General features: G+C 35.5%; 2 protein-coding genes across 8 annotated transcripts; both read right to left on the reverse strand.

The window, feature by feature from the left end:
- Positions 1-68: 68 nt before the first annotated feature.
- On the reverse strand, positions 69-8276 carry LOC132285903 (protein ACCELERATED CELL DEATH 6-like). 4 transcript variants are annotated; one of them, XM_059788135.1, is made up of 8 exons: positions 7550-8276; positions 5916-6062; positions 2265-2750; positions 2008-2169; positions 1640-1750; positions 1479-1526; positions 967-1403; positions 69-875 (listed from the first exon to the last, which is right to left on the reverse strand). In XM_059788135.1, the coding sequence occupies exons 2-8, from the start codon at positions 6049-6051 to the stop codon at positions 258-260; spliced, it is 1998 nt and encodes a 665-aa protein (XP_059644118.1). In that variant the 5' UTR covers positions 6052-6062; positions 7550-8276; the 3' UTR covers positions 69-257. The 4 variants fall into 4 exon arrangements, with proteins under 4 accessions (XP_059644118.1, XP_059644117.1, XP_059644114.1 ...); XM_059788134.1 differs by having other exon boundaries at positions 6690-8276; XM_059788131.1 differs by lacking the exon at positions 7550-8276 and having other exon boundaries at positions 5916-6672.
- Positions 8277-10185: 1909 nt separating this feature from the next.
- On the reverse strand, positions 10186-17084 carry LOC132283776 (ASI1-immunoprecipitated protein 2-like). Of its 4 annotated transcripts, none has more exons than XM_059785789.1 (7): positions 16711-17084; positions 15322-15930; positions 14934-15019; positions 11823-13262; positions 11476-11697; positions 11264-11388; positions 10186-11159 (listed from the first exon to the last, which is right to left on the reverse strand). In XM_059785789.1, the coding sequence occupies exons 3-7, from the start codon at positions 14981-14983 to the stop codon at positions 10735-10737; spliced, it is 2262 nt and encodes a 753-aa protein (XP_059641772.1). In that variant the 5' UTR covers positions 14984-15019; positions 15322-15930; positions 16711-17084; the 3' UTR covers positions 10186-10734. The 4 variants fall into 4 exon arrangements, with proteins under 4 accessions (XP_059641772.1, XP_059641773.1, XP_059641771.1 ...); XM_059785791.1 differs by lacking the exon at positions 15322-15930 and having other exon boundaries at positions 10741-10852; positions 10942-11159; XM_059785790.1 differs by lacking the exon at positions 15322-15930 and having other exon boundaries at positions 11476-11559.
- Positions 17085-17090: the final 6 nt, after the last annotated feature.

A 17090-nucleotide genomic window follows, 5' to 3' on the forward strand; every position in this document is an offset into this window, starting at 1 on the left:
ATTATGATGCAAACATAGTGGTGCTTGTGGTCCTCATTACAGAGGCAGTTGAAAACATAATGTTAACATTGAGAGCTCCTAAGTGGATAAGAGTTCAAGGACTCTAACCAGATAAAAAGGAAGAAAGCAGAATAGAAAATCATACAAAATACAGAAGAAAAAAAAAAAAAGGACATTATATAGCTCAAATTCATTTTAAATACATATGTTCATTCTTTGAATTTAATACACTCATAGTCATTTGGGAAATAGATCAATTACATTAAACACCAACGCTTCTTTGGCCTATCAAAAATGCCAGGTCCATATGTTGAGACTAAAATCTGGAAAATGAGTGGAACTTGTGGAAATACAAAGATCATAACTGGAATGCTGGCTAACAAAACGATAGGAATGGAAATCCAGGATAATCGGTTATGAAGCACTATAAAAATGGCAGTGCCAAAGGAGAGCATCATGGTTGCTATAGAGAAGAAAAGGCTGAAAACACCTATTATCAATTTTCTAGGCAAGGAGACGAGGAATTCCTCTTCATTGTACCGCGATTTGAGGATGCCTAGAAATGTTAACGCTGAAGTGGAGGAAGCAAACAAAGATACGGCATCTGATAGTATGAAAATCATGAAGGATTTCTGAAGCAAGTGAAGGGGATCACCCGTTGTCTGATTGTAACCGCCAGGCGCGGTGAAGGCTGCTGTGAACATAACAGTGGCCACAAGAGCAGCCACGACAGTGCAAGATGTTGCCGTCTCCTTCATCCATTTCTCCCCTTCTTTTCTGAGTTTTTTGTGCTCTGAAGTAAACAGAGAGCGAGCCGTTTCACCTTCTGCATTTTGGATTTCCCTAAACATTGGTTGGACAGTTTGTTCCACTTCCTAATATGATGATTCCAAATAAGTAGGCAAACGAAGAAAGCAAATGAGATGCTACTCTAAGCAGTTGCAATAAAAAGTGAGTGAATGACACCTTAAACCATTGTAGCTCCCTCTGCATCTGCAAAGTTGCACCAGAAATGTGATCAAAGCTAGAAGAAGGAGCAAGAAACCCCGCATGATGTAACATGGTGTTACCATCCTTGTCCATGCTAGCTGCTATCAAGTTCTTCCTTGGCCCCAATTTATGTAAAAGGCTGAAAATCATTTGTTGTCGTTGCTTAATTGCATATAGAAATATGTTACGATCATCACCATCAAGAAACCATACGATATCTGGGTAAGCTGTAAGCATCTCATCCACAAACTCAACCACCCCATGCCTAACAGCACTGAAAATTGCTTGATGTAATGGAATACTTTTTATCTGTTCGTGGTCCATGACGGATACTTGTTGGCAAACATGGCTTAACAATTCAAGTACTTGGAAATGTTTCAACTTTGTATCAGACATGTACTTCATATAAGGCACTGCAGACAAAACAAAGTGATGACCCCAACAAGATTAAAAAAAAAAAGGGTTTGCAGTAAACAAACTCTTCTTACCCATGAGTTTTAGGACATTCCATACTAGTCCATACAATTTACAGAATGCTGCAAGTATACAAAGCAGAAACTTAAGACGGATTCTAAGAGTGTAAAACTTATTCTCAAGTATCTAGAATATTTCTGATGTATTAAAATGTACATATACATTATATATGTACCTTGTTTGATGATGTTATCTTGATTAGCCGATCCTTCATAATGTGCTTCAATGTCTCTACGGTTGTTGGTGACACGGAGTGAATGCACGGGAATACCTTCAAGATATGACACTGCTAGCTTTTAATGTCAAAATCAAAGGGACTAACCAATAACTCAAATTTCTAACTAAAGATGAGTAGCATGAATGCTGAATTCAAATTTAAGTGAGATGAGTTGATAAAACCTGTGAAGCACTTGCCAACATAAGATGTCAACAGAAATGTTACAAAAATATAATTAGTATACACAATCTCAATCTAGAATGATGTGTTGATAAAATTATTTTCTAGTTTGTAATTTTAGCATGAAAATTTGAAAAAGTACTTACATGAGTAGATCCACTGCTGCCAAAATACAAGCCCGCTTCCACTAGGGAATGCCAAATGTCTAGTAGCCAAAGTATTCAGTATTGATTTAGTTTCACTTGAAGAGTCCTTATATTCAGCAATAGCCAATTCTGGGTAACGTAGGACCAGATCCAAAGCAATATCTATGGCAAATATATTAAAATTTAAAACTAACAGTAAGAGAGTATGAAGTAACAACCTCCTTGAGTTTGTATATTTTAGAGTATGTTTCTTTTACCATAGATTTGAGCTACAATACAAGCATTGAGAAGCTTGGCGCCTTGGTCGCTGTTTCGATTTTCTGGGTCTAGATCTTCTTCTTGAGTCATATAATAAAGAAAATTTACCATATCAACATGGCCAAATTGAGCTGCCACAACAACAGGAATGAGCTGATAATCATTTTGCTTGCTAAGCAATGTAGGATTCTTCCTCACCAATGCCCTAGCAACCTTGGTGGTTCCTCCTGCAGCAGCAAGAGAAAGTGCCGTTTCTCCGCTTTTGTTGGTAAGTTTCAATTTTTCTTCAGGTGTCCGATACACCAACTCTTCAACAAGCTTTACATGTCCGGCCAGAGCTGCAATGTGCAGAATTGTGTCCCCATATTCTGAAATTGGAGCCGTCAATGCATTAGGGTCCAACTCAAGGAAGTACTTGGTAGATTCCCAGTCACCCTTATGCACAGCCTTGTATAGAGTCATCATATAAATTTTGTCCACAGTACCTGCAAAGTTTTTTTATAAAAAACAAACTATTATGTTTGTGTTTCTTGTTGCACTTAATATTATTCATATGCACACTTCAGTTACAATAGAGTCAAATATTTCGCCAATTATATAAATAATTGAGACCCACTCTAACCATTTAAGCTTTTAAAATAGCAGGTTTTTAACAAATGGATCAATGTTTAGAAGTCAGGTAACTCAGCAGCAAATTGAAGTTATTGAGTAAAAATCACCAAACTTTGTGAGATAAAACCGAACCAAATTTATTGAAACGATTATAACGTCCTTCATTTCAAAAATAATTTTTATCATTTTGAATTTTTTTTATAAAAATTCAAGTGACTATCAACACCCTAATGTTGAGTTTGTGTGCAAGAATGAAATGGAATAGAATGCCCATTCCAACCATTCATTTGTTTGGTATGCAATTTAAAGTGGGAATGGCCATTCCATTGGAATGAAAATTCATTATTGGGAATGAAAATCCATTCCACAACTAAACTTATGGAATGGTCATTCCATTCCCAAGTAAATTTTTTTTAAAAATCAACTTTCCAAAAAGGTCTCATATTCCAAGTCCAAAAACCACCATTATCTTCCACAACAACCACTTCCACCTTTCACCACCACCGCCACCGACTTTGACCTACGCCCACCGCTTTCCGCTGCCGCCGCCTTTCACCACAAACACCGCCTTCCTCTGCCGCAACCACCACTACTGCCTTCCACCTCCACCACCTTCCACCACCATCGCCTCTCACCACCACCACCGCTACAGCCTTCCACCGCCATCGCCTTTCACCACCGCCACCACCTTCCGCCACCGCCATCGCCTTTCACCACATCCACCGTCTTCCACCACCACCTTTCACCACCACCGTTGCCTTCCACTGCCACAGCCACCACTGCCGCCACCATCTTACACCGCCGCCGCCACCACTGCCTTCCACCACCTTTCACCACCACCATTATCGTCACCACCTTCCACCACCACTATCTCCTTCCACCATCATCACCACAATACTGCCACCACCACTACCGCCGTTGCCTTCCACGATTGCCACCGCCGTTGGCTTCCAACACCACCACCTACACCACTACCGCTTTCCACCTCCACCACAGCCATTGCCACCATTTGTTTTAAAAAAATTATAGAAAATTTTCATTTTGTTAATTTAATTTATTTGTTACTAAGAGGGATATTTTGGAGAACTCAATTTGAAATGTATTCTATTCTAAATTTAAAATTGGTCCAAGCAAGCACTAGAATGGTTAATATCATTCTATTCCTACATATTTTATATTTACAACCAAACAATAGAATGAGAATGGCCATTCCATTCCATTCCCATTCTCATTCCATTCCATTCCATTCACGCACACCAAACGCAGCATAAGTGTGCGATTAATTATCCAATTGTTCATCAAGCTGAAGTTTTTTCTTAATGCAGCTTGAATGAATCTTCAACTAAAACACGGAGAAGACTTTAGAGTTTAGATGCAAATTCAACATGTGCTTCAACTGGAACATAAACAAGACTTCAACACATCCTCAACTCAAACAAGAACAAGACTTTAGAAGCACATTTAAATTGAAAATTATTCGATTAGGTCTTTGACACCGAAATTGACAACACAATGAGTCAATGATATTAAGTCCTAACAATCTCCGCCCTTTATTGATTTCATGACAAAACCAAGTCTTAACTACATGAATGTGACCTAATTCAGTGCAGTTAAAATTAAATTACATCAAGCATGTTATAAGACTTGGAAGACCTAAAACTTTGTTCAAAGACTTTGAAGCTTTGTTGGTGACCAATTTCCAGTACTAACAAGAGTAGATTAATAGAACAGAGAGTGCCAAAACATAACAAGAAAGCACAAACACAAATATACTTCAAAATCATATTTTTTTATGTCAAACACATTTTCACATTGTCTTCCCCTAAAGACAAGAAATCGTTCTTTCATTCTTTTCTCACATAATTTTTCCATTAAAAAAATTTCTCTCAAAAAAGTAAGGAAGGAAAAAGTTAAAACAAAAACTGGGTTCTAACAATTAAATCACTAAAAACCAATTATAATTTTTTTTTATGATGAAAAGGAACTTTTGTCTTAACTAGGTTCAGCCTTGCCCAAGAAAAGTCATAAAATTGGACTAACATCATCTGGGTTAAGAATAATGGGTGAACCATATAAAAAGGAGGAGAAAGAAAATATAGGGGTCATCTAACTAGTTAGCATTTTAGAGGCTTTATTTCCTTACCTTTGGTTTGGAGGAGGAAAAACAAATATAAGCATCATTTAGTTGTCATTTCAGAGATTTTATTTCTTACTTTTGGTTCATGTAAGAATAGATTTCAAGAACAGTGAATATACAAAAGAGTTTTCGGGGAAATATAAAAGTCTTCTTTGTGCAATTGTATTGGAGCAGAGCCCTTTTTTTTGTTCTCTGCCTCCTTTAACTCTCTATCAACTTCTAGAAAATTCAACTCAAACAATTTTCAAATTGTTTACTTTTCTGTTAAATGAAAACAATGAACTATTTTCTGGAAAATAAATAAATAGGTCCAAAATTGTTGGGAATTTGGCAACAAAGAAACTAACTTCAAAACTATGGACAGAAATACCACATTTTTCATTTGTAAAAATCAACTGTTGACTGATTTATTTATTTATTTGGATCAATGCCTCACCTCAAATTTGTTCAAGTAACCTTACACCATACCAGAAAAATGATTATTTTCTTACCTATCCATCCCATCATTGTCAATCCTTGCAAGTCTGTTTGAGTTTGGAGTCTATTTGTACTTCATCCCTTTGGACTGGTATCTTAATCAACAAAGAGCATTTTATTTCTCAAGTATTGCAAAGAATGTGATTTGTATTAAATCAAAGTTTAATTGATGCCAATTTTCATGTTTTCTTTTAGTATATAACCTCCATAGTTTTTTTTTCATAATTCTATAACCTCCATAGTTTTTTTTTTCATAATTCTATAACCTCCATAGTTCAATTACCTATTCCTGTAATAAGTATATTCCTGTAATAAGTATATTCCTGTAATAAGTATAAACTTTGGGAAAAAAATAAAAAAACTAGACCATTATATTAAAAATATAAATATTAGTGTGTATTGAATAGAGCTCTTTAATTCTTACCTTCTTCAGTGCTCTGACTTCCTTGTGATTCCTGGCTTATTTGGTCATCATTGTTGTCTGAATTGATGCTCAAATTATGCGGTACTTCCTTACTTTGTTTCCCATGGTTATGGTTCGAATCATCAGAAGCATCCATTTTTTTCCTTCCTAAGATCAGAGAGAGGGAAAATAGTGTCAGACAAATGCACATATAATGATAATGGTAAAGCATATAATTAAGAATATAGTCCAGCTTCACCTTTTTCTTGATAGAAATTCATCCACACACTATATTTTTTACTTCTTACTTTTAAATTTTCACCTTATGATAATAATCCACCCCTAATCACACATACACTTTGCAATGTCATGTTAACACTTACATTGCTGATGTAATTAAATAAATAAATAAAATTGACCATGAATGCTGCAAGGAAGATGGATAGAGACTAATGATGAACATATATTTTCTTATTATCATGAGTTATTATGATATTCGTTTCCCAAATGTTCCACATTTCCCGAATAACTACGAAATAAATTGTGTAGTTCCCACCACATAGTTGTAGAGCACTTACCCTATTAACATATTTTTAACTAGATATATGTTAAAAAATGTACAGGAAATAAATATATAAATGGAAGAAAATATTGAAATGATCATTGTAATTGCTTAACAAACACAAACAAGCAAACCACAGTTTCTGACTTCATTGAAGCTAAACCAAAACCTAAGATTTGACATCTAAGTTGGCTAAAAGAAATTTCAGTTAACATAGCAAATCTGCTACTTACCGGGGCAGTTTCGCTGCTTTTACCTGTGAAGTTTACCCTATTGATGTGGCAATTGACAGGTAAAGAATTTACAGGAAACTAGCAACTACAATTTTAAAAAAAAACAACCAAAGAAAAAGCTAATATTCCTTTCTCTCTTCTTTGTCACTTGGGATTTGCTATTAGTGTAATAAACAAGAACAAGAAGAGCTAACAATTTACAATGTTACTGACTATCAAAAGGATTTGATTTAGGGAGACAAAACCTGATCTCCTGAAGGATAGTGTTATATGGGTAGTGTCGTATTGTTGATTGTACAAATGTGGTACTTTTTCTTTTTGCTTTTTTAGTTTTCTTCTTGGCCTTGATGCTTGCTTCTTACTCTTTACCTTTTCATTTGCTTCACCATAAAAGCTATAAAGTGAGTATTCTCTCGTGGTTTTCATGACTGTGTATCATCAGTGTATGTGTGTTTGATTGTGTGTGTATATACTCTATACCAATATTTCATAGTGTACAAGTAAAATGATGAGTTTTTTATCACTGGACCATTAGTCCAGCTTCTCCGACTTGCTTGCCTACTCACCCTGAGTATGTGATTTTTTTTTTTTTTTTTTTTTTGATTTAGAATAAAATTAATCACCCTTATTTATCATTTTACAACTATGTGTACATTTATGTGTTTCAGATCAGTTCAGGGGTTAGTAGTCAAGTCGTGTTGTTCACATTTATAAATTTTTATCTAATAAAAAATAAATAAATAAATAACTAAATAATTTGCAGTATAAAAAAAAACTATCAGGAGAAACTTCCTCCTTATAGGTGATGTGGCCCTTAATTGGGGTCTCAAGTGAAAACCCATTTGGATCTCTCTCAGTACCTCTTCCATTCGACCGCCGCCGCCGCACCTTTCGCCGTCGGCGGCCCACCCCTATGAGGAGACATCCGATTCTCTGTCAAAGGCTAGGTATTTCTCTTAATTCGGTAACTCCCATTCCCGGATGTCCGGCACCACCTCTACGGCTGGGGATTGAGAAGTTGCAGGAAAGGTAGGGAGGTTGAGGGTGCGTGGGAGAGAGCGACATTTTTTTCATATGGAATTCCCCCCGCTGTCTCCCCACCGTCTGCGGCGGAACCCTACTATGACGCATTCGTGAAACCAAGAACTTCTTCGATTAAAACACCAAGTCAGATTCTAAGCTTAGCAAACAAAAACAAAGGTTGGTTAGTCGGTCTCAATAAGAAGGAAAATCCATGAAAACCCAAAACTGCAATTCAAACAACACAACACCAACGCTCCTATTTGCAGGCCAAATTAGTTCTCGTGGCTGTCGTCACCGACATGGACGGCCCTGCAGCCTGAAACCGGTTCATTTCATTCTTAGATTTTTTTAATAATATTTTAAATTTGGACAGATGTCAATATTTGCATGCGCCACGTCATCTAATAATATGAGTTCTTATCTTTGTTTTTTTTTTTTTTCCCTCAAAAAGAGGAAAGTATTTCTAATTGGGTTTGATTTTGCAACTAATCATAACTACTAGTGTCGAGAGCCACTAGCAATCCTCTTGAGCCTAAAGTTGGTTATATATTATACTGTGGGAAAAAATGGTAGAATGAGCAAAGATTTAATGTCCAAAAATCAAAATAAAATTATGGTCACAAGACAAACTAATTTGTTCATATATATATATATGGCAAAGTACAGTACCACCCCTCGACTTGTAGCCATTTTTAGTAAATAGTTTTGTCTATTTTTTTTACCAATCCCTCTTCACTTGTAACATTTTTTTCAATAAATCCGTCTTATCTAATTTTTTACCAAAGAACTCCCCTAATTATCTGATCAATTATCTTAGGGAGGTAAAATAGTTAATATTTGGACCAAAATGCCTTTTTATTTTAATCTTAATTCTCCCGATCTTTAAAAATTCATATCTCACAAATCATAGATTTAAAAATTATAAATAATATATGCATGAAAATTTTATGAAATAAGGATTTCAGAAATATAAAATTTGTGCAACAAAACTTATTAACTAGAGAGAAATAGGCAATCTAAAAATCTACTCCAACAATCTTATTTTATTTTTTAAAATAAAATACTCGAGATATTTGCAAGAAATTTTTTAGAATTATTCATATTCATATGGAGCAAAATATATATATAAAAAAAAAAAATTAAACCCAGTAGAGATCGATTTCATGATATATCATATTTTGCGTCAAAGTATTTTCATTCTTTTATAGTCTCACCATTTTAAAAAAAAAAAAAAAATCAAAATGAATATTCACTCTCTATTGGAGCTAATTTTTTTTATATGTTATGCTCCGTATGAAAATGAACAATTCTAGAAATTTTCTTGCAAATAACCTAAGTATTTTTTTTAAATAAAATAAACTAAGAGTGTTGCAGTAGATATTTCGATTGACTATTTCTGGTTATGAAGTTTTGTTAAACAAATCTTATATTTCTGAAATCCTTATTTTATAAGCTTTCTGTGCATATATTATTTGCAATATTTGGATGTACGATTTGTGAGACATAAATTTTTGAAGTTCGAAAAAATTTAGATTTAAATAAAAGGTATTTTTTCCAAATATCAACTCTTACACACCTTCAGATAGTTGAGGGTGGCTCTTTTGTAAAAAATTAGACAAGAAGATTTATTTTTAAATGTTACAAGTCGGGGGAGTTCTTTGGTAAAAAAAATTAGACGAGGGGGTTTACTGAAAAATACTACAAGTTGAGGAGGGTTTTATGTAATTTGCCCCATATATATATATATATATATATATATATATATATTATTTATTTTAAGAAATGATAATTAACCTAAATTGTTTATTAACCCTAAGTCCCTAACCCGCAAATTTAAAGATGCGACTTGGAGCGGACGACGTGAATTGGAGTATAAAACCTTCAATCCAATTTTCGACCTAATGAGCTTACTTGAGCACAAGACATTTTAATCTCAGGTTAAGCACTTAAAAAAGAATAAGTAATATTCTAAGTTTAAACTATTAACGGACATTGTAACAGTTTAAATGCAACTAAACACTTGAAAACAATTGTCTTATATGTAGTTATTATTAAAGTAAATTGGACTCAGATTAGACTTGGATTACTGGTTACCATTTGTTCAAATCTTAATTATAATTGACATGAGTTAAAAATTATCAGCCCAAACATAAAGGCCCAAAATATTAGTTTACAATGGGTTAAACCTCAATTGATATTGTAGTCCTATTCCTATAAGAAAGTTACATAATTTTTCTTAATCTTAAGTTAAAATTTTGAATCCAGATTTTGGTTACAAAATTATTTCAGATGATATTATTTCTCATAGACAAGGATCATCTGCAATTGATGGTTGTACTTATAGATACATATTATTATTTTATATCTATGATGTTTTAGCGTTTCTGATGCATATTTATTTATCAATTCTTCAGATCCTTATGTTTTAATCAAAACCTAGTAAGAGCTAGTCGGCACAGTTTCGCTATTTCGCTATTCAAGGAGGATATAAGATTAAAAGGAAAAAAAATTACAAAAAATTTATAAAAAAAAACATGTTGACCACAACAATTTAACACCAAGGCTTTGCATTCCACAAGTCAACTACAAAACCATCAGTTGCTTACATTTGAAGAACGAAACTGTACAAAGTCATTGGAGAATTAGACCGTCTTTCCAAAAGCCAATGAACCCTCTCCTCCATTACACCAAAGGCTAAACTTCATTTCAGCAAATCTCCTCCACTACACCAAATGCTAAACTTCATTTCAGCAAATCCAAGTTTCATATTGTGCAGTGATGGTTAACACATACGAGGATGTTGAGTAGCCGTGGGACCGTGACTGGGACTAAACGCATCCAACTTCAGCTCAAAATTTACTGCTGCTTCCTGCTTAGCCGTGGGACTGTGACTGGTACTAAACGCATCCAACTTCAGCTCAAAATTTACTGCTGCTTCCTGCTTTATCCCCCACATCCAACGAAAATGGTCCCAAACCAATTTCAGCCTTTATCAAACCTCAAAAGATAGTGCAAAATTACCTTAGGTTACGATAAGTTTCAAGTCCAATGCTTCCATTCTCTCCCTATTTTCTCCTTTTCTGTGCTGCATTTTCAAGTGCCATAGTTCATCATATCCTTGCTCTGTCTTGTGAACCCTACTGAGTTTGGAGGCGCAAGAAGATAGAGAATCAGTAGAGGAACTTTTAGATCGGGCAAGGAAAATTGAATGAGAAGGGTTATTATATACATGGCTACCACCGGTGCTTAGAGGACTGTGGTGACTTGGAGTTGCCATCGTTCTAGCAAGACCCTTTGCACCTTGCCTCACAGCTTGAATTGTGTGCTTGGGAAGTGCGACACATTGAGAACTGCGGCTTTGCATAGCAGGATGTATAGTTGGTACAGGGGCTGGGGAATACTTCTTAGGCCTAAACACACCCCACAAATAGTACTTCCTACGAAATCCTGCAAATCAATTGGTTCGAAATATTACTACTACATCCAATAAACCTTTTTTTCAAACCACTTGCAACACAAACAAAAAGGATCAAAAGTTTATTTTGACTTACTCCAGTGTTCTTGTGGCAACTCAAGAGACGAGAAAACCAAGAGCTCCACATCATTAATCACAGCCTTTAGAGCAAGCTTGTGCTCTATTATCTCATCCAGCAGATTGTCGAAAACTTTTTCATCCCTTCAATAGTATATATAAATGATCAAATAAGGCATCCAGGGAAAAGAGTAATATTAAGCGGAACATGTTAAAATCAATGGGTACCACCTTTCAAACTTCGGAAATATATAGAGAGCAATATTATCATCGGTGGGAGGCAATGTCTTGAAACTCTTTGGCCATGCATCACACCTAGGCAGAATTTCAACATCAAGTTCCTGAGGCAGCAAAGTTGCAGCATTTGACACTTTATCGCAAGCTTTACTAGATAAATGGGCCACGAGTCCAACATGGGTTTTGTTCTTTTCATTGGTAATATTAAGGGATCCCCTAAACATATGGAACTCAGCAAAAGTGAGACATAGCAGCAAATAAATGGTTAACACAAGCGTTAAAGACTGGTTGTGCGTAGCCCATATGTGATTAACCATTAAAGACTAAAGATAAAGCATTACCTCCAAATTGGATCAATAACTGGTTGTGCATGGACATAGTTATCAGATTCCCAAGATGGCCGACTGTATGACACGTTCAATGGACCATAATGGCCATAAGAGGCTTCAGCTGTAACTGTTTCCAATTCTTCTTCTGGACTATCCCTGTCTTTAAGCAATAATATTCTTTCCTGTTTCCTAAGCTCTTGGTTTTCAAAGTGAGCATGGTTATCAGATTCCAAATATGGCCGACTGTATGATACGTTTGATGGACCACAATGGTCATAAGAAGCTAACAAAGAGGCTTCAGCTTTAGCTGGTTCAAAATCTTCTTCTGAACTATCTCCATCAAGCAATAACCTTCTTCTTTTTCTAAGCACTTGATTTCCAAAAGTCTCATCAACTGAGTACAGGTCCTTCATCTCCTCACCTGGGAGAAAACGATCACTTGTTGGCTTAGGTGTTTCAGCCTGTCCGTCCTTCATAAAAACTGTTCTATTGCCTATTAAGGAACTGCACTCCTTCTTTAGGTTGTTCTTCCGATTCATTCGAAATTCAACAGCTTGATTGCCAAAAGTCTCATCAACTGAGTGCAGGTCCTTCATCTCCTCACATGGGAGTGTTTCAGCCAGCCTGTCCTTCATAAAAACTGTTCTGTTGCCTGTTAAGGAACTGCACTCCTTCTTTAGGTTGTTCTTCCGATTCATTCGAACTTCAACAGCTTGGTCTTCCAATTCTTCTTCTGGACTATCCCTGTCTTTAAGCAATAATATTCTTTCCTGTTTCCTAAGCTCTTGGTTTTCAAAGTGGACATGGTTATCAGATTCCAAATATGGCTGACTGTATGATACGTTTGATTGACCACAATGGTCATAAGAAGCTAACAAAGAGGCTTCAACTTTAACTGGTTCAAAATCTTCTTCTGAACTATCTCCATCAAGCAATAGCCTTCTTTTTTTTCTAAGCACTTGATTTCCAAAAGTCTCATCAACTGAGTGCAAGTCCTTCATCTCCTCACATGGGAGAGAACAATCACTTGTTGGCTTAGGTGTTTCAGCCAGTCTGTCCTTCATAAAAACTGTTCTATTGCCTGTTAAGGAACTGCGCTCCTTCTTTAGGTTGTTCTTCCGATTCATTCGAACTTCAACAGCTTGATTTCCAAAAGTCTCATCAACTGAGTGCAGGTCCTTCATCTCCTCACATGGGAGAGAACAATCACTTGTTGGCTTAGGTGTTTCAGCCAGTCTGTCCTTCATAAAAACTGTTCCATTGCCTGTTACGGAACTGCACTCCTTCTTTAGGTTGTTCTTCCGATTCATTCGAACATCAACAGCTTGGTCATTTTTCAAAGTTGTTCGTTCACTTTTTCTAAACATAGAAAACTTTCTTACCTTTGGCTCGCATTCCTCACACATCCAGGTGATATTATCATCACTGGGGGAAAAATTGTCAAGACAATAGCTAACCAAGTACAACAATAAAGTATAGGTTAGTAAAGCACAATAAAAATGTATAAGAAAGATGACATTAAGTTTTAATAACTCCAGGATAAATGCACAAGTTTTTTCATGTACATAGACCACCACAAAAATTTTAATGCCACAAATTGAAAAATAAAAATAAAAGACGCTGAAACTCCAAAACAACTATGTTCAACAAAAATGTTCTGAGAAAGAAATAATTCTGTTCATAATGCGAGAGAAATAAATCAAAGTCCAAAGACCACTGGGAAAAAAAAAAAAAAATTGTCATGAGCAATGGCAGAGCCAGGATACAGCTCAAGGAAGGGTGTGGGGGCATCAACTCTGAACAAACTCTCTTCAAACAAACTAAAGCTTAACTACTATTAGTATGAAACCTAAACTTTAATATGACTTTTCTCACTAAATGGACAAGTTCATAAAATAATACATCGTATTAATTAATTACAGTCAATTACTAAGAAGCACGGAAACGGATATGGGACACGGATACGACACGAATACGGCAACACGGCAATTCCTAAAAAAATAGGACACGGACACGGCGGGGACACAGCAAATAAGAAATATATTTTCTATATATATATATGATGTTGTACTTTAAGAATTTAGAGTAATATTATTTTTTACAATTTCATAGTGACAAAAATGCATTTTGCCGGAAAAAAAGAAAGAATGATAAATAAATAAAAAGAGACAACAAGGATTAGGGTTTTGTTAGAAAAAGAATTAGGCCTTAGTTAAAAATAAAGGTAATCCATAGAAGAGAAAAAAATTCATGGGGAATAGAGAAAAAAGGAAAAAGAAGCAAAAAGAAATTTATTGTGAAAAGAAAAAATAAGTATTTAGGGTTTGCGAAGAACAAGAAGAAGAAAGAAAAGAGGACGGAGAATAGGAGAGAACGAGGAGAGAGAGATATAGAGACCATTCACCGATAGCGAAGCTTGGTTGGTGGGACAACAAGAGAGTCAAAGATGATCGTGCAAGGGTTCGAACCTTTGAACTAAAATATATAATAATAAATATCTAATTGTTTGAATATAAAATTGTTTATGAAACAACAAATTTTTAAGTAATTATGTAATTAATCAAATCTTAATATTTACACTTCAACTCAACATTGTTTCTAAAAGCTTCTTACAAATCCCCAAAGAGTGGGACACGCATGTCTGACATGTATCCATGGCGTGTCGGAAGCGTGTCTACAGCGTGTCCGGATATTCGAAAAAATATAAAATATTCGTAAGTGTCCAACACGTGTCGGGGCGTGTCCGTGCTTCCTATAGGTCAATAAACTCAACAAATATAACATTCTGTCACTAAAAAAGACAACTTCATAAAATAATATTAATGAATTATCGTCAATAAATTCAATAATATGTAGTTAAATTGTGAAGGTTCCTTTTTAATAAAAGTATTGTTTCAAGTTTCATGGAAAAATATGTAGTTAAATATTCATTAATAATATGAATATCAAACATATGTTAATAAATCTATGGCAGAGAGATGGAAGACAGAGACACTTCCTGTCTTTGTTATGAATAAATCTCTTGTAACCACCTCCAAGTAATAATTAAAAAGGAAAAATATGATTATTAAACATCAATGATATGTAAACAAACATCTAAACAAATTATAGGATCAAACATACTGATGCACGGCAGAATCCCTACAGTTCACACAGTAGATTAGAAGGCGCATTTCCCCTTTGTCGCCACAAGTCAGACAAACAGTCGCCTGAAACAACAATGTCAAAGTTATTTTTACAGTTGATACTATATTTGTTGTAGAATTGAAGAACAATAAAAGCCAATCTAGGTCTGAGAACATTATAAGCAAATGTAGGACAACAATCTCATAATAATGATAATACATATGTAATCAACAAAGATTCAGCAATAATTTATAAGCCTGTGACATTATGGCATTCATATGGCCTATTCTGGATACTTGGAAGAAGGGGGAAAAAAAGTGACAAGAGTGAAAGAAAAAAATCCATGATTGCTATAAAAACTGCTCTTTGTTAAACTACTAATTACTCCAAAAACTTGAGCCCTTTGAGAATGGGTCGAGCAATGTATTGTGAATGTCAAGTTCCAACACCCTCATGAGCAACCTTGTTGTTGTACAGTATTGTATGAGTTGTCAAGTCGTTGAAGATCTCAGGCTCCAAGCTATTCCATAACCAAGTCATAATCTAAGCATTTCTTTCTCCCAAGCCTCAATAATCTTTTCATCACTGGTGGATTTGGTTGATTAAAGATATGACAATTTTCCTCGAGCCCGTAAGAACACCTCTATGGTTCGAGACCATTGAAGGTAGTTTGAGCCTTTCAGTTTGGTGCTGGTGATTGACCCAAGTAGATGAGATTCCTTAGTACCCATCACAAGAGCTGCTGAACAAATGAGATATAGTAGCGAGAGGGAACCGAGATACGAGAACCAAGATCTAGCCGAGATGAACCTGAGAGAAATTATCGAGGAGAGAGCCGCGGAGGGATCCAAGAGAGATTGCCGAGATGAGAACTGAGATCATTGAGGAGTGATCGCTGAGAAGAGATTGCTGAGAGAAAGACGAGGAGGGATCCGAAAGAGATTGCCGAGACGAGAACTGAGATCACCGAGGAGAAATCGCCGAGAAGCGATTACTGAGAGAAAGTCGAGATGGAATCAAGATCGGAGTTTGAATAAGACTAAAAAATTTTAAACTCTGATACCATTTTCGTATATCTTATTAAGTAATACAATAATACAATGGTGTTTATATAGGAGAAGCTACATGAGTAGGTGAGTGGAGAACAAGTAAACCCTGTACATGGTAAATCTATATATGGTAACGAGGGGTAAGTGACAACTCATACAATACTATACAACAATTATCAACGGATATAAAAACCTGCTATGTTCGAAACCCGATTCATTCTGTTTTTCCAACAATTTTCCCATCAATCAAACAGAAAATACACTAAGAAAAGCAAAATTTCCAAAAGCAAAGGTCGAAATTAATCCCAAAAAAATCATTACAGTGAAAAAAAACATATCCAATGCACGGGGGGTTTGGCCTTACCCCGCATGCAAAAAGGTTGCTACATTGAAACAAATTAAGGATTACAGAAAGGGAAATGTTACAAAACCTAATTACCGGATAAAATTTGTTATAGAACACAAGAATATATATATTAACTCATAAATGTGAAGATTAAAACGAAATAAAAGTATAATTGAAATGAATGAACTAATGTTAATCTAGTAATAGAACACTTACTTCTGTTATTAATCCTACTAATAAAACTCCAAAATCTCCAACAGTTTCTTACTTCTGTGATTTAATACATATACGAATATACATCGATTTACAAATCCACAAACAAATTTAGGTTCACAATAAAGATGGTGATCAACAGAAATAGAAATGCAAGATATATTACCGCCATTAACCCGGACTCGAACTCGCACGAAGACGTAAAGGCACACAGAGTTCGTATATATATGTGTACTGTATGTGTGTGTCTGTGCGGACAGAGGAGAGAGCAGAGAGCAGAAACTGAACGGACTCACGGTCTCACATTCACTCAGGATTGGGACTGTGAAATTGTATTTTACAGTCAACAAATTTAGGTTCACAATAAAGATGGTGTTCTACAGAAATAGAAATGCAAGACATATTACCGCCATTAACCCGGACTCGAACTCGCACGAAGACGTACAGGCACAGAGTTTGTATATATATGTGTACTATATGTGTGTCTGTGTGGAGAGAGGAGAGAGGAGAGAACAGAGAGCAGAAACTGAACGGACTCAGACTCTC

The sequence above is a fragment of the Cornus florida genome, unplaced genomic scaffold (genome assembly GCF_030987335.1).
Source record: "Cornus florida cultivar Cherokee Brave unplaced genomic scaffold, ASM3098733v1 CherokeeBrave_3.0.0_Hap2_Chr11, whole genome shotgun sequence".
NCBI classification, from domain to species: domain Eukaryota; kingdom Viridiplantae; phylum Streptophyta; class Magnoliopsida; order Cornales; family Cornaceae; genus Cornus; species Cornus florida.